Source organism: Branchiostoma floridae, chromosome 5, assembly GCF_000003815.2.
Source record: "Branchiostoma floridae strain S238N-H82 chromosome 5, Bfl_VNyyK, whole genome shotgun sequence".
NCBI lineage: Eukaryota > Metazoa > Chordata > Leptocardii > Amphioxiformes > Branchiostomatidae > Branchiostoma > Branchiostoma floridae.
In genome coordinates this window covers 9,221,440-9,247,753 of record NC_049983.1, presented here as the reverse complement: position 1 = coordinate 9,247,753, position 26,314 = coordinate 9,221,440, and the positions used below count along the sequence as shown (strand labels likewise).

The window sequence follows — 26,314 nt, the reverse complement described above, 5'->3', positions numbered from 1 at the left end:
GTTGACTCTTGGGCGAAGTCCTACAGTATGGCAGCTAATGTGAAAAAGACCAAAGACATGGTGGTCAGCTGTCGTAAGGAGGCAGTGAACCCCCCTCCACTTACTTTGAACGGGGAGAACGTAGAACGTGTGCGGAGGTTCAAACTCCTTGGAGTGATAGTCAGCGACGACTTGTCCTGGGGCCCACACATTGAGTACATGTTGTCGAAAGTCAGCCCCAGGATTCACTACCTGCGACTGTCCAAACGAGCCGGGCTACCAGCAGACGTACTTCTCCAGATCTACAAGACATTCATCCGCCCAGTACTGGAGTACGGCTCACCGGTGTGGGGAGGTCTACCCCGCGGTCTGGCTGAAGAGCTGGAGAAAGTCCAGAGGTCCTGTTGCAGGATCATCGGTATACCCTACGAACAGCTACCTACCTTGGAGTCCCGGAGACGGGATGCGACTGTACGTGAACTGAGAAGGGTGGTGGCTGACGCCACTCACCCTTGCCAGGAGTTCCTGCAGCCGGCTACAGAGTGTCAGTACCAGCTACGACGGGCTCCCCGTTTTAAGCTGCCACTGAGCCGGTCCAACAGACATTCGCAATCGTTTATCCCCAGGGCCCTTGCTCTGTTGAATGACAATTAACGCACTATCACATCCGTATGACGTGTACCGAACTCATTGTTACAAATATTGTATAGTAAACGTCTGTAATTTGTGATTTTAAGCAAAATTATAAGTCAATGTAAAGTATGCCTTTAAAATTGTAATAACTTTTTAAACAATGTTTAATAACGAAGCTTGTAAACACCAACACAATTCAGGCTCAATTGCCTGCAAAGTGGTGACTTTAATAAAGTTCAAGTTCATGCAGGTTTATGTTTTATGCATTTACTAACAGAAAATGAAGGAACATGGAGGATGTATAAATGTACATAGCGACAGTTAATTGTGCCGTGTTTCTTCCGGCCGGTATTTTGTACCCCCTCTCAACCACGCGCCCGTTCGCCGTTTAATTCCGCGGCGTGTTACAATTACAATATTACGCTTTTAGCAGGACAAGAGTGGCAGAAAAGTTACACAGAAGAAGTGGCAAGGGTAAGCTATAACAGCAACATGTAACTGGAGAAAATGATGCGTTGACAATTTGTCAAATCAGTATGGCTAGAGAAATCGTCGTAAACGTGCCGGTATTATGATAATAGATGTTATACGTGTCTATGTTTTATCAATTGTTGGAAACTTTTTCCATTGCACGGAATCTGAAACTGAACAAGTGAATGACTGTAACGTTGAAGAATGTTTGAAGATATAACTTTATACGATCAAGTTTATCTCTAACTTATGTGCTTTTTTTACGGGGCAGAGCAATAACTTTATCCATTTCACGTGGGCCAGGCCTTCTTTTTTTGTGTGTGTGTGTGTGTTTTAGCCTAGCCGCCTTCAACTTATTTTAGTGATTCTGTACTTCAACACACTGGACCTCCATTCAACGACCTATCAGAGGGACGTTCCTAACCGAAGCTAGGTTTCACCTGCGGCAATTGTCACGGTAATATATGCATGTGCATTTCCCAATGGCAGATTTAAATTGGTGGCATAAAGGGGGGGGGGGGTGAACCCAGGAACCTTGGTCGTATGGGGCGGCCAAACGACCCCAAAGTCCAAAAGTTCAACAACGTGCTGAATGTGGGACACAATCACGTGATTTGAGTTTCGCGCGTTTTTCTGGCGCATGCTCACTCCGGAATTCACGGCCAAGATGGCGGCGCAGGGAGGCGACGTGAGCCGCTCCCTGAAAGAAGCGCTCCTGGAGAGTCTCACAGCTATCCTGTCCCCGCAACACGAGGTCAGAATCGCCGGGGAGGAGCAGATCAAGGTTCTCGAAGTCACAGAAGGTGCGTTCACGTCCACATACTTTTCTACGTGCTGCGAATCGCATGTGAAAAAGGGGACACCTTTTCGGAAGATGAGGGAGGGGGGCGTCTAGACATTTGGCGCGTAGCGAGCGAGTGTGCGGAAACATGACATCACGGAATTGATTTTGAGCGCTTCTATCGGGCTTGATAAGAATTGCCGGTATGTAAAACAGGCAGCAATGTAGGCTGTGTTGTAGACTGTCCAGTGTGGGATGTTCATGATGTGCCAAAGTCATGATACAAAGAACAGTAAGTCACAAAGCCACCTGCAACTACAAAGTAAATATGTTGCAAATATTATTGTGTTGCAAAATGTTTGTTGTTGATGTCCTACACAACTTGAGTCTGTCAGTGGGTTATGAAAGTCAAGCTAAAAGAAAGAAAGCAGGTATATTTGAAAATGTTATGAATATGAATTATGACATTAAAATTATTGATATAAGCACTCACTGCTACATGCTACACTTCAAGCTAGTATTCAAATGTAACATAATAATTTTGTATTACACACATGTACTTCACTCATGATGGGACTTTACTTTTTGGGGCAAATTATTGAGCCAAGCCACCTCATCAGTATTTGTATCAAATATAGCTTTGACATTTTTCTTAGAAAACGAAATGTTGTTGCTGATGTGTGTGTATGGTTCTATGATTGAGAACCATGTTTTTTGTGTTTCAGAATTTGGCGTGCATCTTGCAGAGTTTACTGTTGATCCACAGGGAGCGTTAGCCATACGACAGGTAAGACATGGGATGGGAGATATAGCACACCTGTTAAACCAACCATTGTCATCTCTTTGATGTACAGAGATGTTTTTTGTAGCTGATTCAGCATTATATCCTCGAATGTAATGCTGTTCTTTGCCATGTTGTATACAATAGCAGGTCTTATTTTAACAAAGCCAGTTGTACAAACAAACAGATACTGTACAGTGTAAACTGCCCAAGAAGACCACTCAAGACAAGAAAATCTATGTAAGCAGGTTGTCTTTATAGAAAAGATTCTGAATGATTTGCAATGTCAATGGGAAAAATCATCAAAGGGACCACCAAAAAATTCGCCAGGTGGTCTTTATGGAGAGGTGGTTACTTGTACAGGTTTGACTGTACATCACATGGTGATCACTGTATGTGTCCTTAATAAAAGACTCCTTATCATAATCAAATACTTCGTGTTGCATGCACATGCACTAATGGGTGAAGTTTTGCTGTTTTCCCAGACATGATTGCATCTGAAAATATGTTTGTAACTGTTTCCTCCAGCTGGCATCTGTTGTCCTGAAGCAGTATGTGGAGACTCACTGGTCAGCACAGTCGGAGAAGTTCCGCCCACCTGAGACTACGGAGCAGGTAAGTTCTTCAAACTTACAGAATTGTGGCCAAAAGGCTACTCCATCACAATACAAAATCTTTGAATAACTTCTGTATTGTGTGTACTGTAAATGCATTTAAGCTCGAGGGGATTTAATTTCGCGGTAGCGGGAAAAAAACTTTTTGCGGTGGTTTTAAGTTCGCGGTAACACCATAGACTGCAGTCTAATACCATAATACTTTAATAGAAAAACGTTCGTGGTGGTTTTAAGTTCGCGGTGAAGTGGTCACCGCGAAAACCACGAACATTAATCCACCGCGAACATTTCTGCATTTACAGTATTTTATTGGATGTGTAGCCTTTATCAACATGGTAAAGTGAATGTTATGAATCTGTCATGGGTCTTGGATGTTGTCCTGGCTTAGGGTATGAAACTGAAATCCAATTTTTTCTAAGTATAAAGCCAGATTTCCATACCAGTGTGTGAAATGCAAGATGATAATATACTTTTATGTATCATGTCATTGCAGCCAATTAAATTTGTGGGCATTCTGACTAGCAAATTTACTTCAAAACTACACATTGAAAGAAAAAACTCTCACAAATGCACATTAGAGATTCACAACTTTCATATGCAGTTAACACTGTACAGTACTTAGTGGTCTGCCCCATGTTCTGGCATTGATGTCGTAAAAGCTGAAAACCTTGTAAACTGTACATCCTTTTGCTTTTCGTTATTTAACATGCTACAGTTAGCCCATTTGGGCATGAAAGACATGCTATGAAAGATTGTTATATAACTTGTAATGATTTGTTTTCTTCATTCCAGGCCAAGCACCACATCAGACAGCTTCTCCCCATTGGCCTGAAGGAGTCCATCAGTAAGGTCCGGTCCAGCGTTGCCTACGCCATCTCCGCCATCGCTCACTGGGACTGGCCCGAGGCCTGGCCGGACCTGTTCCTCCAGCTGATGCAGGCCCTGACCAGTGGGGACTTCAATGCTGTCCACGGAGCCATGAGGGTGCTAACAGGTGGGTGTGGATGGTTAATGGGGATGTCCATGTAGCTCAACTGGTAGCAGCGTTACAGTACAGCTTCTGGTTCCAATTAGTTGGTAGCTGGGAGAGCTTGGTTCTAATCCTGGGAAGGTATCTCGGTTAGGGCTGCGCACGTTTTTCGGAAGGGATGTAAAATGGGGTTCCTGTGTTCAAAATGGGGGCACCTCAAGCATGTTAAAGGCTGGCCTAGCATATCCTCCGTATAGAAGTATACCCTGTTAATGAAACAGCAAGGAAACTTGATGCCTTATGTGCCACCTTGTACTAAAAGGGTCTGGATGAACTAAGTGGGCACTGAAGTCACATCTGACCAGTAGTGATTCAGTGCTGCCCAGAGTTTTAACAGGTGGAATGCAAACTTAATGTTGTTCAGGACAGGAAGTCTATGTTATGAGGCTTTTACTCCACCGAATAAATGCTGTAACACGTGTATGTTGTGCCAGATGATGAACTACAGTTTCAGCATAGTCTGACATGTGGAGAAGTCTACCATCTTTGATTGCCTTGTTTGTATTGTAGGAAAATCAAGCGTACATTTGCTACAACTTCAGGAGGTCAATTTGTCAGTTGTAGGTTGGGAACCCAAATATGTGATACTTCTCCCCAATTTAAGATAGAGTTCAACTTCTCTGTCCCCAGAGTTCACCCGCGAAGTGACAGATGCACAGATGCCGCAGGTGGCACCTGTCATTCTTCCCGAGATGTACAAGATCTTCACACAAGCTGAGGTTTGCTTTCTTATTGTTTGGAGATTTTTTTCTATAACATATTACTATGGTGAGCAACAGGCACTGAAGGCTTGACAATGTCTAAAATAGGCTATACCGGGAAAGCTATATGTAGTACACCAAATCAGTTGCCAATCAATGGCTCTGCAAGGTCTTAAAGTTCTTTCAATTTGCAGTAATTATGTTCATGAAGAAAGAAGTTGTTAATGGGCAATGTCTTTTATATATTTTACCCAATACTGTTCTTATATGAATGGCATTTGCAAATATGATAAGAAATTCACTCTTGTTACATTTTTGTTATCAGCAATCTTTTATCAGGGTTTTCACCTGGATTTTATGACAACATACATGCAGGGGCATCTTAGTGTGGTGAAGCCATGTGGCAAGTGGCACAGGCATGAGCACTGTAGAGGGGTCTGGGGGCATCCTCTTCCTGGAAATTTTCCAAATTTATAACCCTCAGAAATGCTATTTCCTGCATTTTGAGGGTCAAATTTTATGAAATGAAGCCAACATTTTTCCTATGTTAGAGAATAACAGAAAAGACCCCTAAACTGGTTGAAACACAGCAAGGTCCCAAATCACAGTGTAGGGGATAAAAATCACAGTGTAGGGGCTACCTATGCTCAATTGCACTGGCGAGAACCCTGGTTAATTTTGTACGACTCTGTTCCCAGGTGTACAGTATCCGTACCCGTGGGCGAGCTGTGGAGATCTTCACTACGTGTGCCAACCTCATCTACACCATCAATGAGATCAACAAGGTTTGCTCTTTACACAAGGCTTATCAATGGATGTTTTGGGCTGTGGATCATAGTTTTCGTATTGTTTACAGTAACATGTGATGATAGGAGGTCATGTCAGAAAAAAGGTCACAGCTGCTTTCTTAACTTGTGTCTTACTAGATAATTGAGAAAAATATTGTGCATTTTTGTATAGTGATAGGGCCACACCGACTTTTTATGGATGGATTTTTATGGACCGATAATTTTATGCATGACATCCTCTGGACACCCCAAAACTAATGCGTGCGGGCGAAAAAAATCAAGCAAAAAAATGCTGCTAAACCACAGGACTAAACATCCAGTCCATAATCCATTCTTTCCCAGGTTTGGTTTGTCTTATGTTCACCTCCAGTAAGACTGTAAGAGACAATCGTCACCATTTCAATCATATTTATATTGCCAGTCTTGTTTAAAGAGGGAACAAGGGCACTGACCATGTGTCCACTTAACCTAGAGAGCAGATCCTCCAGTATGAAATTCTGATTGACCAGGGCTGCTATTGTGTAACATGTGGCCACAGTTTTATTTTTAGGACAGGCGAAAATCAATGCACGCGTGGATGTCATCCATAAAATTAAGTCAGTGTGGCCTAGATTCTATGATATATTGATAGTGCTGAAATAATTCTTAGTAGAACATGTGCTCATTGTAGTCCAATAGTTTGGTGGCAAAGTCACATAAGAAAAAAAGAGATGTAGAAATGAAATAAAATCCCAAAATTACAGGTACAATTTTAGTACATTTTTCACCAAAAAAATGGAGTAAGCAAGAAAGATGTTTCGTGAACACACAAAATATAATAATTCTGTTTTGTCCTAGGGGGCAGCCAAGACCCTGCTGTTTCCTGTGCTGAACCAGTTTGTGGAGGCCTTGGGTCAGGCACTAACTGTACCGGACGGCCCCACTTCTGACAGTGGGCTGAGAATGGAAGTACTCAAGGTAATCAAAGCTTCATCATATTCCTTAGATTTTTAGAAATCCATATCAAATCGAAGTCTTTCATTCGTGTAAGAAATTTTTTTTATTCATCTTCCAATCAAAATGTTATATTACTTTTGAAATACAATGCATACAGATTTTTGATAATCATACATGGTGTAATTCTTTGAAAATTCACCAATGTGAAAGTCTCTTGCAACTTTATTTACCAGGTATAAACTTTCAAAAAGTAATAGTGGTGTAAGTCTGTTCAAACTTAAAAGGACATCCCAAGTTGCAATTTCTATCCCCTTCTGTAGGCTCTGACTGCTCTGGTGAAGAACTTCCCCAAGCAGATGTTAGGTTGGATGGCACAGATCCTGCCGGCTGTATGGACCATCTTCACTCAGAGCGCTTCTTTATATCCTTCTGTATGCTGATGTTACATTTGTAGAGATGACTTTTGTTGTGTGGACCTGGGGATCATTATGTTACCTTCACAGAAGGTACATACTGTTTTTGCATCGTTTCTTCTTCTTCTTCTTCTTCTTTTCCGCACAAATAAAAAACATGAATATCTCCAAAACTAGACCTTGGAATATCTCGTAATTCAGCAAGCTGGTAGGTCTGCACATAAGACACTGCACCTTGGTCATTTGGTCCCCCAAAGACACCAAAAAATGATTTTATGGGGCAAAAAAGGTTGAAAAAACTAGCAATTTTAACACAAAATCGAACTTTCGAGCCCCCATAGAACATTAGAACCACGTTCCAAGGACCCGAGGTCAACGACCGGTAGCTATGGAACCCGCCCGGGAGTTATGGAACATGGTGTTCGAACGAGGTCAACGACCGCCACTACGCAACACGGAAGTGTCCGCCCGTCAAATGATGACTTCATCTTGCTTTGGACGGCCTGAATTGAGGCAGAAGCCGTCCTCTGAATGATTTGTGGAATTCATTTTACCAAGAAGTAATAAATCGGATCAAGAAATTCACAGAGCTTTGACTTTATTTTGCCGAATATCGGCACCTTTTGCATACTAGTTATATCAACTTCAAGGAAGGTAGAATGAAATTGAGGGCAGGCAGAATGAAATTTCATGCCCCCAAAGTATAATGTGTCTCGGTTAAGGTCTATATCGAGTCAAATCTAAGCATTTGTTTCGATACTTTTCTTGATTTTGTTTAAGCTAAAGGTTTTGCTACCTGCACAAGTCAGTTTAACTCTGAGCCATCCAAACATTGTTCGGATTCCATGTTGTGCTTGAGTTACGTAGAATCGAGAACACACACGATGTGTAGTACGCCAGCACTCGTGCGTACACACGCGATAATTTGGTGAACAAACGCATTCAGAGCACTACTGCAATTTTCTCAGACAGGCCGACAACTGTGGTAACGTTACGTGTATGTGGTAATTTCTTTGGATGTCTCCTGACATGATAAGTAACTGGCATATAACGTTAATCATAAAAATGTAGCGAGACCTGTTCGTTTTTCAGGTTCATACATAGAGCTGTCGTCTAAATGAAACACGGATTGGTGTCACGGTTGTAGTTAACCGATTTTTGAGTCAACAAGAACATTTGAGCAAAAAAACAACAACACATGACTACGTTAGACGCAAGGTCACTGCGTGTTGCCGGCTGTTACATAAAAAAAACATGCATAACGATCGTCATGCAAACTCAAAGTTTTACGCGAGACATAAAGGTATGTGAAACACAAACGATGGACTTGATGAGTTTATTTCGCTATTAAACTGACCTGAACAAACACGATTAACTGCAGCGTGGAACGCCCTCCCCATGTTAGGTCACGGTCATTCCGTTCACCTTGTTGCTTATCATGTAAGTTACCACAGCGCTGCGTTGGTCCCCAGCAAGCAAGTGGAGCACGGAAACGAAGTCTGGGTGAATTACAATAAATCTACTTACAGCTTTATACACGGTGGGAATGGCCGGCACAGCACAAATCCCCAGGCACAAATCAGCATAAGCCAACGCGAAAGTTAAGTGTGGCAGAAACCTAACCCCTTGAAGTTTGCATGATTGACAGGCGGACGGGTTTGAAGTGTACCGACTGCGGCACATATTGATAATGAGGGCATAAACAAACTACGTACATCAAACGTAAATCAAAATTGTTTGCTAAAAATAAAAGAAATTTATGAAATATGAATTGCGGGCTCTGAAAAAATGATTGGGCCGTTCAAAATATGAATGAATTTACACAGATTGACTGTGACAGGAAGCATAGCGGAGATGTGCTGCGTACTGTGAAGATCACTTGCAGTGTGCAGGGGTAGCCATATCAATTTCTGCTCTGAGAGTGTCCGGCAACTGCGGGACGTGAACGAATATAATAGATTTGTGGCAATTTTAGCGATTACGCTAATCAGCTGTTTCTGTGAATTTGTGCGATTTACAGTAGTTGGTAAGTCCCCCTTTCGAAATTTCCACTAGACGGCGATCGCGCTGCGCTCTTACTGCGACATAAACAGGATATGTGTAACATTCGATTTCACACTGGGTATATGGTTCATAGAAAACGTAAAAGTGTGACTGAGCATGCTGAGGAGAACCCTTCGCGCTGCGTTGTACAAGCGGCAAACTCTGTGAGACGTTTCAAGCTGTGAATGTACCTTCCGATTTTGTGCTACGCAGTGTGCCGTAACTTGGTACGCTTGTTTTAATTTTGCTCTCTTCAGAAGTTAGTCTAATTCAAGTAGATAGAAACGAGAATTCAATTCTATAATATTTGACAATAAAATTGTGACTGTATGTACTTCTTGCCTCATGTGAGGCTGTATCTAGCACAATCTAGCTGATGTTTTCACGGGGAAAGGGACTGAATGCACTGTTTGTGATGGTCCGACTAAGAAAATCATTACGAAAAAAACAACACCGCCAACATCAACAAATCTCTGCCTACCTTTTGGGAAATATCTTCGACATCTTAATTTTCATAGACGGTCAGCCCAAATTTGGTGCAACATTATGACACCGGTAGATTCGGTCCATATTTTATAAGCAGTCAATTAAAGAATCAAAAGCACACCTATTTGTCACGTTTCATGTAGGGCCCCGCCCCCGTATAGAGCGCAAGCATATGAGGTCCGATCGGCTTACCGGAGACTATTTTGAAAGTACCTTATTTAATTTCACATATTGTTCGATTTTTTTTACTTCTATGGTAGCAACAACTGACAGTTAATCGGGGCCGGGAAAATGACAACAAAAACATCGGCGCTAGCACGATGCGACTGACCAGAACATTAGGGGGAGGGGCGCGGCACCGACTGGGTTCGACCAGTCGCTTCTCGCTTCTCTCGCGCCGCCGGCGCGCGTTAGGAATTATCATCAAAGTCAGCACCGTCCGCAAACATCCGCTGATTTTTTAGAGATTTTTGCAAAATTTGTCTATACTTACGCGCCGAGTTTGTTCGTCAACAATGACGGAAAGCGCAAAATTAAACTTATTCTTATGTTAGCAACTGAACTTCGCGGCTCGCGTTCTGCACCAAGTCAGAGACAGAGAATATGAATTTCCCAAGTGATTCAAAGCTTTATTTTTTTAAACATTTGAATACATATTGTTGAAGGAAGCCAGTTTTTTTTTTCCATGGCTCTCTCTCCGCAAGCCAAGAAATTTCTCCCTGGACCTCCCCAAGCCGAAAAAATTCATAGGCCTTGACGCTCCCGCAGACAACACGCTAAATGTCGTCGAGTAAACCCTGTTGACGACCGTCAGACATGGATAACCTTTTTGGACAGACAGACTGCCCCTGTGGCTTGTAGCTATGGGGCTGTGATGAGATGATGATGAGAAACCCTGTTTGGAACAATATTGGACGTTGTGTTCATTATTCAAGATGTATAACGTTACAGATAAAAAATCATCAAAATTTATTTGTACCTTCTTGCATGTCTTGACTTATCCTGTGTCAACATCTGCAACTTAATCAGTTTACCATTCCAGGTAGAAATGCTAGACTAAACCATGTGAAGGTAACATTCTGTATTTGCTTGCAAATATTACCTTTCTAGTTTATTTTAACTTGATAAAGACAGGTAGGTTTTTTAGAAACTAGAAGTAGAAAACAAAAACTCAGATAGTGATCATTTGTAACTTAAAGTTTGTGATAATGACAGTTCAAAGACGGTATACGACCGGTTTTGACATTATTCGTCTTTCTCAAGTAAGATTGGACCACTACTCCTTTTATACCTTTTCTGTGTATGGAAAAACTCAGATAGTAGTTAGATGGTCTGGAAGTTGATATGGTATACTAATGCAATAGTAACCCAGAGAAGTAACCAGAAAGAATTGGTCCTTAACCAGTGGTACCTATGTGAGCACAGAGGTGAATAATGCAGAGGATGCTGATGATCCTGTAGACTCTGATGGTGAGTACTGTTGTCTCCTCTGTTTTTGCAGGAAAATTAAGTATGAAAGCACTATGAAAGCAGATAATATTTCCTTTTCTATCATTCTACATGGAGGTTTTATTTTCCACTTCAGAAGAACTAATAATGTTCTTTAGTTTCAGTCTTTAGTTTAAACCTTCCCTTCCTGCTTTCAGTTGTGGAAAATTTGATGCATCTACATGTACATGTATGCAATCCTTAGCAGATGTCATATGTGTACTTTAAAGGGGAAGGGCTAGCAATACCTCCCTGTGAATACATACCCTACTACAGAAACTGCAAGATAACTTGCTGCCCTGTGTGCCACTAAGCACTACAAGGGTCTGAATGAAGAGGGAAAAGATGCACTGCTTAGCAGATAGAAGGTTAATTCTGACTTTCTTTGACATTCTCAGGTGAAGTCCTGGGTTTTGAGAACGAAGGACGCAAGAGCGTGGGGCGCATCCATGGCCTGATTGAGACCCCCAAGTTCCGCAGCACTGTCAAGAAGAGCATGAGAGAGCTCATCTATTACATCATACCTTACATGCAAATTACTGAGGAACAGGTAGGGATGGTGATGGTGTTTACATATTGTACAGTTTTGGGTGTGTGTGTGTGGGTGGGTGTGTGGGTGTGTGTGTATGTGTGTGTGGTGTGTGCGCATGTGGATCTGTGTGTGATTTTATTGGTTTATACCCTTTGAATAATCAGTTTAATCGTTGCTCAATAAGAAATAAAAGGAAGCTAGATTGGTTCCAGTTATTGCTGTACAGAATGTTTGGTATGCATACAGATGAAATGTGTTGGGATAGTTTTTTAAATGATACCACAGAAGAAATTTGTGCAAACAGGTAACCCGGAAATGGATGTACCCATTATAGCATAGCATAGGACAAAAGATAATTACATATTGAAGAATGTTTTCCTCTTTAGATTAAAGTGTGGACGGAGAACCCAGACCAGTTTGTGGAGGATGAAGATGACGACACTTTCTCCTACTCTGTCAGGATCTCTGCACAGGACCTGCTGCTGGTAAGGTTGTTGTCTTACTTAGTTTGGTTGGGGTAAAAAAATGTGGCATTTTACAGTGGTACACAAAGTAGTGGCCACTCACAAACTAGCAATCTAGTGGGTACAGCAGTCTTGTGGGTAGAGGGCTCGCTTTGGTTCTGAAAAGGGTTTGATCCCAAGGACTTTAAAAATGGAACTTTGCTGCTTCTCTGAACCTTCTTTAATTCTTCAGTAAACGTTTCGACGACCATCTGTTGCCTTCATCAGTACAAAAAAAAGAAGAAGACTTTGTTCAATTCATCTACCAACCTGATGAAACTATTTACGTTTGCTGCTTACCACTCAGCACTTATTCGGGAGACTGCAGAAGTTGAAACAGTGCTCAGTGCACTAGCAGAAGTGTAGAGCAGTGAACACTTATACAAATCCTCATTGGCGATAATGTAAAAATTAGCAAGTTCAGGGTGTCATAATCTCATCCGTGAACATTCCAGGTCATAAGAACTCACCCCAAACAGCAGCCCGCTATCTCAAGTGTCCAAAAGTCTAATCTTTAAACTTTCTGACCGGTGGAAGGTCCGGCAAACTTCGTGTTTGCCGCCATCTTGGCATCACGTGACCTCAAGTTAGGGACTGACCACTTCAAATAAGGGGTCAGCAAAGGCTAAAAAAATCAACCAAAACCTTGTTTTTTTGCCTAATCTGAACGTCTGCACCCTACACTGTCTCACCAATATGAAATGTTTCTAACATTTTCCTGCTAAAAGTCGAAAATAGGCTAAAATACTGTATGGACTCGTTTTGGGCCTTCTGGGGCTGCGTCAATTAGGGTCATTGCCCTTGTAGGTAGTGATTGTACTGATATGTCCTGTTCCAGGCTGTGTCGTCTGAGTTCCAGACGGAGAGTGCAGCTGGGATCACAGCAGCTGTCACACAGCACCTGCAGGAGGCTGAACAGGCCAAGAATGCTGGCAGCCCACACTGGTAAACTCAAACCTCCCTAGCATATCATTAATACGATGTCTGACTTCTCATTATATTCCTGACATAACAAATCATAACACCACTATATTCACAACCTTGGAATGTTGGCAGCTTACCCTATTCTTCAGAGTATCCAATGATATTAAGCATATCAATGGAATGATGTTTGACTTTCCTCAGATATAGGAAGGTTATGACATTCAGACATTTGGCAGTTAAAGTTGTCTTGGGTCTGTAGGGTTTTTAAAAAACAAGCCAAATTGTTAGGGTTTTCCAAACATGCAAGCAAAAGTTTATAAGTTGATATAACAGGTCCCTAAGAAACAGAAAGTTCTGCTTGCACATTTGTAATTTCTGAATGGATTCAAGGTTTCTATTAGCTTATTAATACCTATCAATCTAATACCTGTCAATCTTCACTTTTGGATAGATACATACTCTTTGTGGACTAGATGTAAGATTCATTTTGGGTGCTTACTTGAAAAGCAGCTTTTGAATTTTCTTCTTATCTGTGTGTTTCTCTTTACCCTGTCCAGGTGGAAGCTCCATGAGTCCTGTATGTTGGCTCTGGGCTCCATCAAGAGTCTCATCATCGACATGTGTAACAGTGGGAAGATACAGTTCGATCTGAACGGCTTCCTCACGTCTGTAGTGTTGGCTGACCTCAACATGCCAGGTACACTTAGCTTCTGTAGAATATAAAGTGTTGTAATGTTCTTTGGTACTGTAAATTGAGTTTAGTTTTCAGGGACTTAATTTCACAGTAAGAAGGGAAAGGAGGCCTTTGTGAAGTTCATGGCTGAAACATCCACAGTAGCACAATGTTATAGCACCTGTTCAATCCATGATGAGTTTGCAGTGAGAGCTCACTTCAAAAACTGCATGAAACATCCTAATTTTTCACAACTCAAACTTGTGCGTTTGGTGCAGTTCCCTGCTCTCCTGCTAGGTGGCATGATGCACAATATTGATAGGGCACAGGTGGTCACTATAGACAGGATTCACAATGCTTGGTTCAATAGGAAAAGTTATCTAAAGGACCACCAAAAACTTGTCATATTGGCCAGGTAGTCCTTATGTAGAGGTGGTCACTCGTACAGATCTCACTGTAGATGGTGATAACTGATGTATAATATGAAAGTGATAATCAAAACTTTTTCCACTTACAGTATATCCTTTTCTCATCTTTTAACTTTCTGTTTCCCCATAGTTTCTCCATTCCTGTTGGGCAGAGCTCTGTGGGCTGCCAGCAGGTTCACCCTAGCAATGTCTCCTGAACTAGTACAGAGGTTTTTAGAAGCTACAGTGAACGGGCTACAGCCCAACCAGTCACCGTCCGTCAGAATATCAGCTGTACGAGCAATCTTTGGGTGAGATACGTCATTGTAGATCTTGAGTATGCAAACAGTAACCTTGTATTTTTAGTAAATAGTACTCATTCCTCAGTAACCGACATCTATCTCACCACAGTCATCCCTCAGTGAAACATCTGAACCTTAATTCAGCCTGCCAATGAAGGATGACTGCATTTCGATAGATGTCGATTAGCTGAGGAATTAGTCCACTCTACTACTTATAGTAACCTTGTATATAAAATATCCTGAATTGTTCTGCCAGTTCATTCTAGTGACGCTGGAGATGAGTGATGGATGTCACTCGAAATGACCTGAAGTAATTCTCCATTTTTTAAATCCATTTGTAGATTTTGAATTCTATTGAAAAGCATTTACGTGGATGTCTAACCTTCATTAACATATCCTGTAAATGTTTAGTAGTTTTCCTGGCTTTTTTTGTCAAAAATGTATGGATAATTTTTTACTGCTTGCCCTTTTTTATTGTGAATAATATGATCATCATGATATGGTGTTTTTGTTATCATCTATTAAACTGGAATTTTTTTTTACACATAGAAGTTTGATCCTCAATGTATGATCCTTGAAGTAAGAGATTATCAAAAAGTTAACACTAAAGATGGGTATGTCTTATTGCTATATTTTGTAAATGTTGAGGTATTTTTCTGATCTTTATACCATTGATCCCCAGGTATTGTGACCACTTGAAGCAGTCAGGAAACACCCAGCTGTTGGTGCCGTACCTTCCACACGTCACAGAAGGGCTCATCAGTATAGCAACACAGTATGCATCAGAGGTAACTCTGCTCTTTTCCATCAATACAGTTAAACCTTTGATTAATTTGCATAACCAGTAAACTGTCTTTGAGCATAACCACCAGGTTAATACACTATGATAGACCAGACTGTAAGGTTTGATCCACTTACAGAGGGAATGACCCCTACTCTTTGTATGGTAGATTCTTATAAGAAAACATGCTTGAAGTGTGGCTGTCCTCAAACACAGGACCTTCAGCCTAACGTCTCCGAAAGGGTGCATTTCTTGAAATGATTCTTGATGCTTGGATGAATAGGCAAAGTGATCTTATATAGGGACCACAATAAATGGCTACAATGGCCAGGCAGAGATTTTAAATAGGATGGACTCTCACTTATAGCAGCTCGCCCAACATCCGGTCAGCCTCCTCTGTTGTGAGGGGCCAGTTACAGCCCTGGACAACAGAGTTTGTGTCACACAGACTAGACTTTATTGTACAAATGTGTTTTATATCCTTGCTATTTTTCCTGCTATGTGATGCTTGCTTAAAGAATTATTACTCTAAATCTGAAAATGTGTTCACCCCTAGGTCCTGGCCCTGGTGTTAGAAACACTCAGGATAGTGTTAACCATCGACCATAGTTTTACTGCCTCGTACGAGTCCAAGATCATCCCCCTGTCCATAGCAGTGTTCCTCAAGTATAACCATGGTAAGTCTGCTACCAGAAACCAGTCAACTACTAGTATTATTTCTGTGTTCGTTTATATACTTTCCTTGTTGATTGTAGATTCTTTGCTGTTTTGAGGAACAATCATTTTTTGTTTAATTTAATCAATGTACCATCACGAAGAAGTGCTTTTAAGTTAAATTGAAGGTTATGAAATGTGTCTTTGATTGTTGACAAAGTCTAAGTCATTTGCAGTTGGAAAACTAGAAAATGCGAAATTTGAAAATGCGCAAAAACTACTCACAGAATTAGATAAAGCCTTGTTTCATAATTTAAAACATTAGGACAAACATCATTCTTTTCAGATCCCCTTATAGCATCCCTGACAGAAGACATTTTCAAAGAACTAGCGAGTATTCCAACATGTCAGCAGGTAAGTGTCTAACATTTCAACCTATAGTATTGAAATTTATTTTTTTGGTTATGTGTGTCTTATTGAAACCTATGCCCTTTCATTCAAAGATCTTGCTGACCAAGCATACTGTAGGACTTCTCAAATGGAACATCCCTATGTTGTTTGTTTGTTTATTTACTTGTTTGTTTGTTTTTCCAGCCCCTCCAGCAGAGGTTACTCCCCACCCTCATTAGCATCATGCAGGCCCCAGCAGACAAAGTACCACATGGGCTCTGTTCTGTAAGTATCAACCTACTCACAGACTAAATCTTCAGAATTTCATTTTTCCATTTAACACCAATATTATTTTATCGTGTGTGTGTATAGTTTCAAAAATTGTGAAATAGATAATTCTTTGATGCGACAGTTCATTCAATGCTTCTAGACCCGATTTTGCCATGTATGTTTGCAAAGTTTGCATGTTAGCCATGATGATATTTCAGTTAGTTGACCAAAACGGATACAGATACATTTGCACTGAAAGTAATTTAAAGTTTATAGTTTGTCCAAAGAACCTTGAGATTTGTTATGATGTTATATTATGTTTTCCCCAATAATATATTTTTTTGCTGGTGTGTTCTTTTTTCTTTTTCTTTCTTCTTCTGTCAGTAGCCAATCAGAAGTTAGGTTAGATATGAGCAATTTATGTTAATGACCTGGTCCAAAAATCAAGCAGATGTAAGCTTTTTTCTTTTTTTGCTCTCACACAATGCTGTAGAAGGCAAGCCTAATATAGCACTATGTGCAGGGTTGGACAAGTTTTCTAAAAATCACTTGTCCTATCGGGCAAGCACATAAGAAATTTACTTGCCCGAACCAATTTTTCACTTGCCCAAAATTCAAATGTCACTGTTACTAGTAGGGCTGGGTGCCGGTACAGAAAGTTCAGGTCCAGAGGTTCAAGTTCAGGTTCGGACCTGAACCTGGACCTGATTATAGCAGAACAGCAGTACTATATCATGCATATGACATTTTGGAAAGCTAGAACTAAACATAGGTCTCTGTGAGTGTTCAAATTGTAGATGGAAATGATAATCATTCTGCTATGTAATGTAAATCATTGTGCTACGTCAAAATGTTGCCTTTCTTGTTGTCAATCATGTTTACTACATATACAGATCTCCATGGACATCCTGTGTGGAGTTGTCCGCAGCAGTGCCACGCCCCTGTCTGATGTGCTCATCTCCCAGGCCTTCCCTGCGTGTGCACAGGCAACCCTTAAAACAGACGACAACTCTGCACTACAGGTAAGACCTTACAAACTTTGCAACAAGTTGACCATTTTTCTGTGTCTTTAATTTTATTGTAAAGTACAAAATGGTGGTAATTGTGTATCTAGCATAATGTATTCTGTAATGTATCTAATAAATCATTGAGTTTGTTTTTTTTCTTCAAAATTTCAAACCTATAGATAGTGGGTGATCATGAGGTACTGATAATTAGAAATGACACACTAAGTTGTACTTACAAATATATACTTTCAATATGCACCAGCAAGTGTGTCATTACCTTCCCAAGTTTGTTCTTGTACACTTTTGCATGAAAAGTTTGGCTTTTTTTAGCATTAAGCTTGCTATAAAAAATTTTTAAGAACATAATGGTTATTCCACAGTTTGAAAACAAAGTTGTTGTGTTTCAGAGCGGAGGTGAATGTATACGGGCGTACGTCTCTGTCGCCTGCGAACAGATAATCGCCTGGCACGACGATGCGGGCAACAACGGCATATACTACGTCATCCAGGTCGCCCTGCACCTCCTGGACCCGCGTACGTCTGAGTTCTGCGCGTCGTTCGTTGGGAAGCTGTTGACGGCTCTGTTTAAGAAGGCAGGGGAGAGATTAGGGGACAGTCTGGACATGCTGCTGAGAGCTGTGCTCAGTAAACTACAGCAGGCAGAGACACTCAGTGTCATACAGGTACTTGACAATGTTTTCTAAACTGAGAGTTTCAAAGTTTTCGAGAATTTTGTTAAATACAGATTGTATTTGACCCAGGAAGGAGGTCAACCTCCAACTGTGTTTGTGTGTTCGCACATATTTCGATGGATTTTTTAAAATATGGGTACATTTTGAGGTCCCAATAAAATATTGCGATTTTGGCCCCTTAATAGCTGTATTTTCAAGTTCTGCGGCATTACAGACCGACACCCCCTTCCTTAAAGTAGTATGGTATAGACAGCTGGTGAGATGACCACTATAGACCAATGTATGGGAGGGAGGTAGCTGGGATTGAATAAGGGGGAAAAGGTTACAGTATAGCCCAATTTTTCAAGTGAGGACAGTGCAATAACTTAAAGTAAGTGTATCTTTCTGTGACTCTTACTCCAGTCCTTAGTGATGGTGTTTGCCCACCTGATGTACACCCGACTGGAGGACCTGTTAGAGTTCCTGTGTAGTGTACCTGTAGTAACATGTTTATTCCTGTATCTTACTCCAGTCCTTAGTGATGGTGTTTGCCCACCTGATGTACACCCGACTGGAGGACCTGTTAGAGTTCCTGTGTAGTGTACCTGTAGTAACATGTTTATACCTGTTAGAGTTCCTGTGTAGTGTACCTGTAGTAACATGTTTATACCTGTTAGAGTTCCTGTGTAGTGTACCTGTAGTAACATGTTTATACCTGTTAGAGTTCCTGTGTAGTGTACCTGTAGTAACATGTTTATACCTGTTAGAGTTCCTGTGTAGTGTACCTGTAGTAACATGTTTATACCTGTATCTTACACCAGTCCTTAGTGATGGTGTTTGCCCACCTGATGCACACTCGACTGGAGGACCTGTTAGAGTTCCTGTGTAGTGTACCTGTAGTAACATGTTTATACCTGTATCATTCTCCAGTCCTTAGTGATGGTGTTTGCCCACCTGATGCACACTCGACTGGAGGACCTGTTAGAGTTCCTGTGTAGTGTACCTGTAGTAACATGTTTATACCTGTATCATTCTCCAGTCCTTAGTGATGGTGTTTGCCCACCTGATGCACACCCGACTGGAGGACCTGTTAGAGTTCCTGTGTAGTGTACCCGGCCCTACAGGAAACACTGCCCTGGAGTTTGTACTGGGAGAGTGGTGCGAGAAACAACACCTCTTCTATGGAGCATACGAAGGGAAAGTAAGGTAAGTAAGCAAGATGAGATGATGTGATTTTTAGCTTATGATGATGAGGCAATGGCTTATCATTGGTTGTGATTTGTCTTTAGTCTCCTAACCTTTAGCATCTTATTTTTAAACAAATTTGCATAACAGTTGTACCAACCCACAAATACGTGCATAGTCCAGTGGTTAGTGGCCCTTACTTGTGAAAAAGAACTAGGGAATTTTCCCGGTACAATGAGCCGGTAAATACTGTACATAGCGTCTGTCTTCTCTGTCATGACCAGTGGAAGAATAGCTCTTTGGTGAGTTAAACTGGTTTGAGATCACTTTCATGTTTACAGCATTGAAGATGTACATGGCCTGTACCATACTGAGATTGGCATACGTGTCCTCACCATCTTTTTCAGTTCTGTAGCGTTGTCCAAACTGCTGAGCCACGGGATCAGCAAGAACAATGAGATAACAAAGAAGTTACAGGAGGTGACAGTCAAGGGCGACCAGATTTTCAACCACGAGGGAATCAGGACTAGATCCAAGGCAGCATCCCGTAAGTTCTGCTACTCCTTCTGACTGAGATCAGTCCTTGGCTTTCTACCAAGTTACATTTTAGGGCTTCTCTCTACCACCTTCCACTCTCCAACTGCTCTAACCTTTATGAATTGTTTCCTGTATGACCCCATGGTAAGAAGAAAACTGTATGAAATTGCTGTCACAAGTGAAGTTCTTTCTGATGAAATAAAGTTTTATCAAGACAATTTTGTGCAAGATTCTACGTCTTTGCAAAGCAAAAAAATGTGTTGAACTCATTTTGCTCTCTCCTTTTGCTTACATATAAAATTTATGATGCGAATAGGTCTCATCTAAATAGATGGCATTTTGGTAAGTCTGGGTACGGCAGGTAGATATGCAAATAAAAGAGTAAAGAAAGATTCTACCTTAAGCCACAGCAAGTACATTTTATGGTTGACATTCTCTGCAGACTGAAATTAATGAGATGGGGCAAACAAAAAACAAAATGGCAAACTAGACACCACAGACATTGTAACAAAAATTAAAGCAACAAAACATGGTAACAGAAGAACACACCCACCAAATCATTTATTTCTGTATTTAAGCAGTACACTAGTGTAATAAAGGTGACACTAGTGTGGCATAGTGGTACCAATTACCAAGTTGGCTACTACACTCATAGCTTCCATATTGGTGCTTTTACAACTTTCACTTCTACTATTGTCTATTGTCATGACTACTTCCCTAGTGTCACATCTACAATACTACTACAATTATTAGGCTATAACACACTATTTGCCAATTCTGGTCTATCTGACCATCCCCAAAGAAGAAAATTTTTCTTGCTTTTTTTCTGAAATGAGGCAATAATTAATAAGGGCGCCAATGTCATCCATAAAATTTACTTGCTGTGGCCTTACTTTGAGACCTTGAGGCCTTTCCTGATACAGTGTATCTGTCATGTTTGCCTCCCTGCCCAGAGCCGGAGCAGTGGACCATGGTTCCAGTCCTGGTGAAGTTGTACAAGCTGCTGATCAATGAGCTGTCCAGTCAGATCGAGAACAACATGTCCAGACAGGCCTCGGCAGGCGGAGAGGACCTGGATGATGTGAGTTTGTGATGTGTGATGTTCTGAAGACTAAGAAATGGTACTTAGGCCTAAAAACAGTTTTTTTCCTGTTTTTCCAACTGACCCTAGAAAAACCTGCTGACCCTAGCCTTTTTTGGTGTGTCCCAAGAAATGAAAGTCCTTGACCCTTCTTCTTGGACCCAGAAGTCTGATCATCCAAGGAATACAATGTATATTAGAACTACAATATTTTTCTAGATTATTAACCTAAAATACATGAAAATTTGTATCTTTTTTTTTTGTGATGAGCAGCGTCATTTTCCCCTGCACCATACTTGGACCAGGGTTAGGGCCTTTAGCACAATTGTCTGATTTCTTTGTGTCATTTTAAGGCTTGAATTTTGCCATGATGTCTTCTCAACACTTGTTGAATGGTCAGTAATATTCCTACCACAGTCAATGCCAGTGTGATGAGTAACAAAATATCTGCCTGTTCTTCCACCTGCTCCAGGAGGAAGGGTGGGATGATGATGATGATGATGATGCGGGTGATGAGGAGGCCATGGGCCAGACACTGTCCCAGCTGCTAGACGTCGGGGGAGCGGGAATTTATGGTACACATTTTGTACAGTCATTAAGACCCTTGCGGTGCCTTGTGATGTATTGAGCAGCAAATTTTCAAGGCACCCTCTTGAACATATCAGACCTACATTTTACTTTTCTGCTGAAAGATGTCGGGGGAACAGGAATTTATGGTAAACATTTTATTCTGTCCGTCAGTTTAGACCCTTGTAGTTCCTAGTGGCACATAAGACAGCAAGTTTTTGAGCCAGCTCTTGGAACATCGGACACATTTTACGTGTCTTCCGAAAGACAGGTGCAACCCCAACTAATGCTATTCAGTGTTTTGAAATGTTTCAGACTGTGAAAGAGCATGACTTAAACATGCAACAATCTCAAGACAATGTGATGTTGATGCTGTTTCCATGACTACAGGTTATGATGACTTTGATGATGAGGAAGAGGATGACCCGGATGCTGCCAAAGATGAGCTGAACCAGGTGGACCTGCAGGTAAGCCATCTCTCTTTGTTAACTGTTACCTTTTCTATATGAGGGCTTTTATAAAATCATGGCTAGATTTCAGTCAATCAGTTGGCGCATTCTTCTACTACTACTACTGTCAGTCAGTCTATACAGATTATGACTCTATGCAAAGGAACGACAATGCAGTGACAAGGCAAAACTAACATTTGTAGGAAATACATGTCTGATACAAAATACACGAGAAATACGGCTTGCAACAGTTATAACAATGAAATTTCTGCCGTATATTTTTGCAGAGGCAATATAGGGATCTGTCGTTATTCGGTTGATTAGCATTAAAAAAGTGCTATTGTAAATAAAGATATAACATGTATGCATGTATGTCCTTTGCAAAAAGTTGCCAAATAGAACAGATTACTTGAAATTGTATGCCGCGAACATGGATTTTATTGTAACAGGGCAACAGTGGCCGTTTGCAGGTACAAGTACAGGTTTGACTGTACATGCAACTTTCAGCCTTTTCTCCTACTTGACAGGGATGTTTTCTCCCCATTATTCTGCAGGCCTATCTGACAGACTACCTTCAGCAGTTAGCGCAGCAGCCCTGTCACTCAGCCTTCCTGCAGCATCTCACAGACTCCGAGAAACGGGTCCTGGCGTCCATCGGCATTCCAGTTTAGTACGCCAGGGAGAGACCAGGGAACCCACCGAAAAACATACCCCAGAAATCTGACTCATCTTACCCCAAAACATACCCCAGAAATCTGACTCAACATTAGCATGGTGGAAAAAGACTAACTTTTCTGATTCAACACAGCTGATCCTTCGATGTAGGCGTATCAAATTGTTTTTTTAGGGAAAGGCAATTTTAAGCTATTTTCTGCAGCCTTCTTCATATAGAATGACCCACTAAGCACTTTTGTCTTGTGACCTTATAAGGAGTGCATCATACATGTATGTTCAAGGTAGTGGTGAGTTATTTCATCTAAGGAAGACTGAAAAAAAAATTGTTAATCCCACTACCGTACTGTGTTGGAAGAAAAGTTTTTTAGCTTGTACCAAGACATATATCCATCATCTTAATCTGGTATAGCCTATAACATTGCCCGGGCTCAAAAAACCTACAACTGGCCAGACAGATAATCCCTGCATTGCTTGTTTTCTTTGACTTCAGTGTCAGGGGCCCTTACTCTTACCCTTGTACTGGAAGACATCAGAAATGCCTGCACAACTCCAATTCCACCTGAACCTACCTGCATATGCGGGTGGTATTTTGAGCCTTGGTAGCATTTGTGTTGAGGTGCTCATAGGTTGTGTGTTACAATGATCATCCGCTTAAAAGACTACTTCACTGCAACTTATGTTTGAAGATTTTTCTTGTGTAGAGGGAAAAAATATGTCTCAATAATTAACTTCATCTGTTTGATCAAGTCTAAATGCTTAGTTGTGTTGTGAAATGTTATGGCTTACAGTAGGTCCACTCAGCTTCCTCTACTAAAGATGGTATTGTATGTATGTTTGTACTTTGCCAATTTTATCTTTAGACCTTTTGCAATCATATCTTCAAAGTTGAATTTTATTGCATATATCAAATATATGTATTATGTATACACTACTTGTTTATAATGGGAAAATTGGTAAAGAAGCTTCTTTTTCATTCTGTGTATGTAGCTGTTTCTAGGCGAATAGCTTATAGCAAACAATATTACAACTACAGAACTCCAGTAGTCAAATTGTCTATTTCCCTTACATATACTCAAGCGAGCTCTGCCTCGAAAACTCTAAAGTGCTGGCATAAAGGCCTCAGCTCTGTTAGCAAGGGCTTTAATAGAATCTCCTGAATCTTGTAAAAGGTCTTACATTTAATATAGGGTGCTACTCTGTACTGTAATGGACATGTTGTTTGTTAATGTACCTTAGAAGTTTGCCAACTCATAGGCATTGGTTTTCAATAGCTCTGCCCTATACATTGTGTATGTTGATACTGTGTGATCTAGTACTAGATCAAAGTTGTTCTTGCAGAATATTCCTTGATCTGTTTATGTCATGAAGCTTTGAAACTAACACTGCCAACAAAGCTACCAAAGAATGTCAGGCCATTAGGGTGGGTACCTGTACAGAAAATTTAGTAAAAATGGCCTCATCTCTCCTCTCCTTTGCTCGTTATTTTCTTGGGCCAATAAGCCACAAAACACATAAATGCCTGCTAATATAATCTGTTCATTTTCTTATCGGTCCACTGATTTTTTTTTAGGTCCTGTTTTTCTGGACCGGTCCAACAAGAATTAAAACGGTTTTGTACCTGTACACTGTACCAGTACCCACCCCTAATGCCAGGCCATCCAATATCTGACTTTATTGCTTTCCCATATATAGACTCATACTACATGTTGTAAGACTTTCATTGTCGTTTGTATGCTGGCTATTCACCCACATTTGTATACGATTACATGGTCTTTTAAGATAGGGCAAGTCAAACAGTCATGTTTTTGACATGATCATTCAGTAAGGTAATTATCTTTCTTCCCTTTGACTTGCACTGTAGTTGCTACAACTTTGGTGTGATATTGATAGCCCATGGGCATTAAAACCAAATCAGTTTCTTTAAAATTGGTGATTACCGGTAATATTAAGAAGTATAGTATGTGCATCATTATGAATTATAATTATCGTAAGTTATCAAAATTAGTATGCACACTGGATAAAAAAAATCCAGCATTGTACATAACATATTATTCAATGTTCCCTATGTTTAAAATGTCTTCTATTGTTTGTAATAGACTGAATTCACAATGGTTTATGGTAAAGACAAAGGCAGCATTGTTTTTTTCCAAGCTGAAAGAAATATTGAAAATTGCAGTTTGACTTAATGAATGTGAACACTAATGGTTCAGTTGTTTTGAAAGTTTCCATAGGAGGCCAGTTGTTGCTGTTTTGTGCGAGGAAAGAAGCAATAATTTGAAATCTGACGGACATTTGACTTCTCAGATTCTTACTTTGTACCCATTTTCAAAGTAGAGCAATGAGACAACTGACAAACTTTTGTGGTCTATAGTTGGTGTATTATGCCAAATATTTTTTCCAAATATTGTGTGATGGCTGTATTGTGAGTCTGACAGAAAAAAAACTATGGTAAGATTTAGGTAGTTTTTCTCCTTTCTAAAAGGAACTGTTGCATTTTCTCCTTTGTATGTAATGTTACTAAAATGTTCTTCCTAACTAATCGCTAAGAAAGAATCAACATTACAATTGATAAGTTTTGAATTGAAATGATAGTAATAATTCCTGAAAGAAGCTGCAGCATGGAAATTCCAGATTAAAATGTGTCCAGAGTTGTTGAATGAAGAATCGTAAGTGTTTAAAGTGTGCCTAAGACTGAACTGACCATTTGGAGGCCTTTCTATGTGTGAGGTACCCTGTTTTGTGTCTGAGTAGAATCTAGGTTGTGTGAGGAATGGTCTAAGTAAAATACACCAGAGGTACATGTACCATACAAGTACAAAGGATGTGTATACACACAGTGAACTGGGCTAGGTTTACATGTAAGTGCTTGGTGTTTCTTACCCTGGGAAACCTGCTCGAGAAGCTTCGCAAATAACAGTTACCGATCCCCTGCCTAACGCGCGCCCTCCCGCCTCTATGCACCCGCCCCTGACTACCAGCTGGCCCCACTTACGCCGGTCCCCAACATCGCTCGCTTCTCGAAAGAGGCTCGTGTTAGTAGGGGCCAGCTGGTTCGAGGGCCGGCGGGTGTCCCGTGCGTGCGTGTTGTAGGGATCGGTAAACTTTGCGTGCCTCGTTAGGAGTCTGCGTTTTCCCAGGGTAGGTGTTTCTGAGATAGAAGAACTAGACTTTGTGTGAGTAAATCTATTTCCAGTCATTCTCAATATACTTGCTATGTGCAGGCTTTGGTTGAGTTTAGAAGCATACAAATTAACGATACTTGAAGCACTATAAAAAGTATGATTGCTCAGACAAGTGTTACATTTGAAGCTACTGAAAACAACTTCATTGTCTGCGAATGTGTGTCGTGTCGCGTACAGAGATTTCTGGACAGAAAATGGAGACGATGACTAGCTTGTCAATCACATTCTTGTGAAATCGAAGGAAATTAAAGAACATGGAAAATGATGTGACAAGTCTTTGAAGTGGGACGTCATTTTTAGTGTCACTTAGAAAATTGTCTCTGCATTCAAACATGATCCCAGTGTAATACTAATAGTGTGCACATGGACCACGCGTGAAC

At 40.8% G+C, this 26,314-nt stretch overlaps 1 protein-coding gene and 1 long non-coding RNA gene across 2 annotated transcripts; one reads left to right on the top strand and one right to left on the bottom strand.

Annotated features, from left to right (window-relative positions):
- The first annotated feature begins 1,717 nt into the window (after nt 1-1,717).
- On the top strand, nt 1,718-25,408 carry LOC118415555 (importin-9-like). Its single transcript, XM_035820240.1, has 27 exons — nt 1,718-1,886; nt 2,590-2,651; nt 3,174-3,260; nt 4,052-4,253; nt 4,920-5,008; nt 5,689-5,775; nt 6,616-6,735; nt 7,035-7,135; nt 11,068-11,126; nt 11,543-11,694; nt 12,063-12,161; nt 13,018-13,124; nt 13,661-13,800; nt 14,335-14,494; nt 15,168-15,273; nt 15,823-15,943; nt 16,267-16,334; nt 16,515-16,595; nt 17,474-17,602; nt 17,995-18,270; nt 19,298-19,464; nt 19,851-19,990; nt 20,934-21,061; nt 21,534-21,636; nt 22,019-22,095; nt 22,632-22,808; nt 22,840-25,408. Exons 1-26 carry the CDS (start codon nt 1,724-1,726, stop codon nt 22,746-22,748), a joined length of 3,141 nt encoding a protein of 1,046 aa, XP_035676133.1. The 5' UTR covers nt 1,718-1,723; the 3' UTR covers nt 22,749-22,808; nt 22,840-25,408.
- On the bottom strand, nt 18,872-19,371 carry LOC118415556. Its single transcript, XR_004831130.1, has 4 exons — nt 19,346-19,371; nt 19,237-19,281; nt 19,128-19,172; nt 18,872-19,063 (listed from the first exon to the last, which is right to left on the bottom strand). It is a non-coding gene; the product is annotated as an uncharacterized LOC118415556 (long non-coding RNA).
- Nucleotides 25,409-26,314: the final 906 nt, after the last annotated feature.

Coding starts and splice junctions, on each gene's coding strand:
- LOC118415555 (XM_035820240.1), top strand. CDS start 1,724: ATGCTCACTCCGGAATTCACGGCCAAGATGGCGGCGCAGGGAGGCGAC. Junction 7,136..11,067: donor TTCACTCAGAGCGCTTCTTT/ATATCCTTCTGT, acceptor AACCAGTGGTAC/CTATGTGAGCACAGAGGTGA. Junction 18,271..19,297: donor AGACACTCAGTGTCATACAG/GTACTTGACAAT, acceptor ATCATTCTCCAG/TCCTTAGTGATGGTGTTTGC.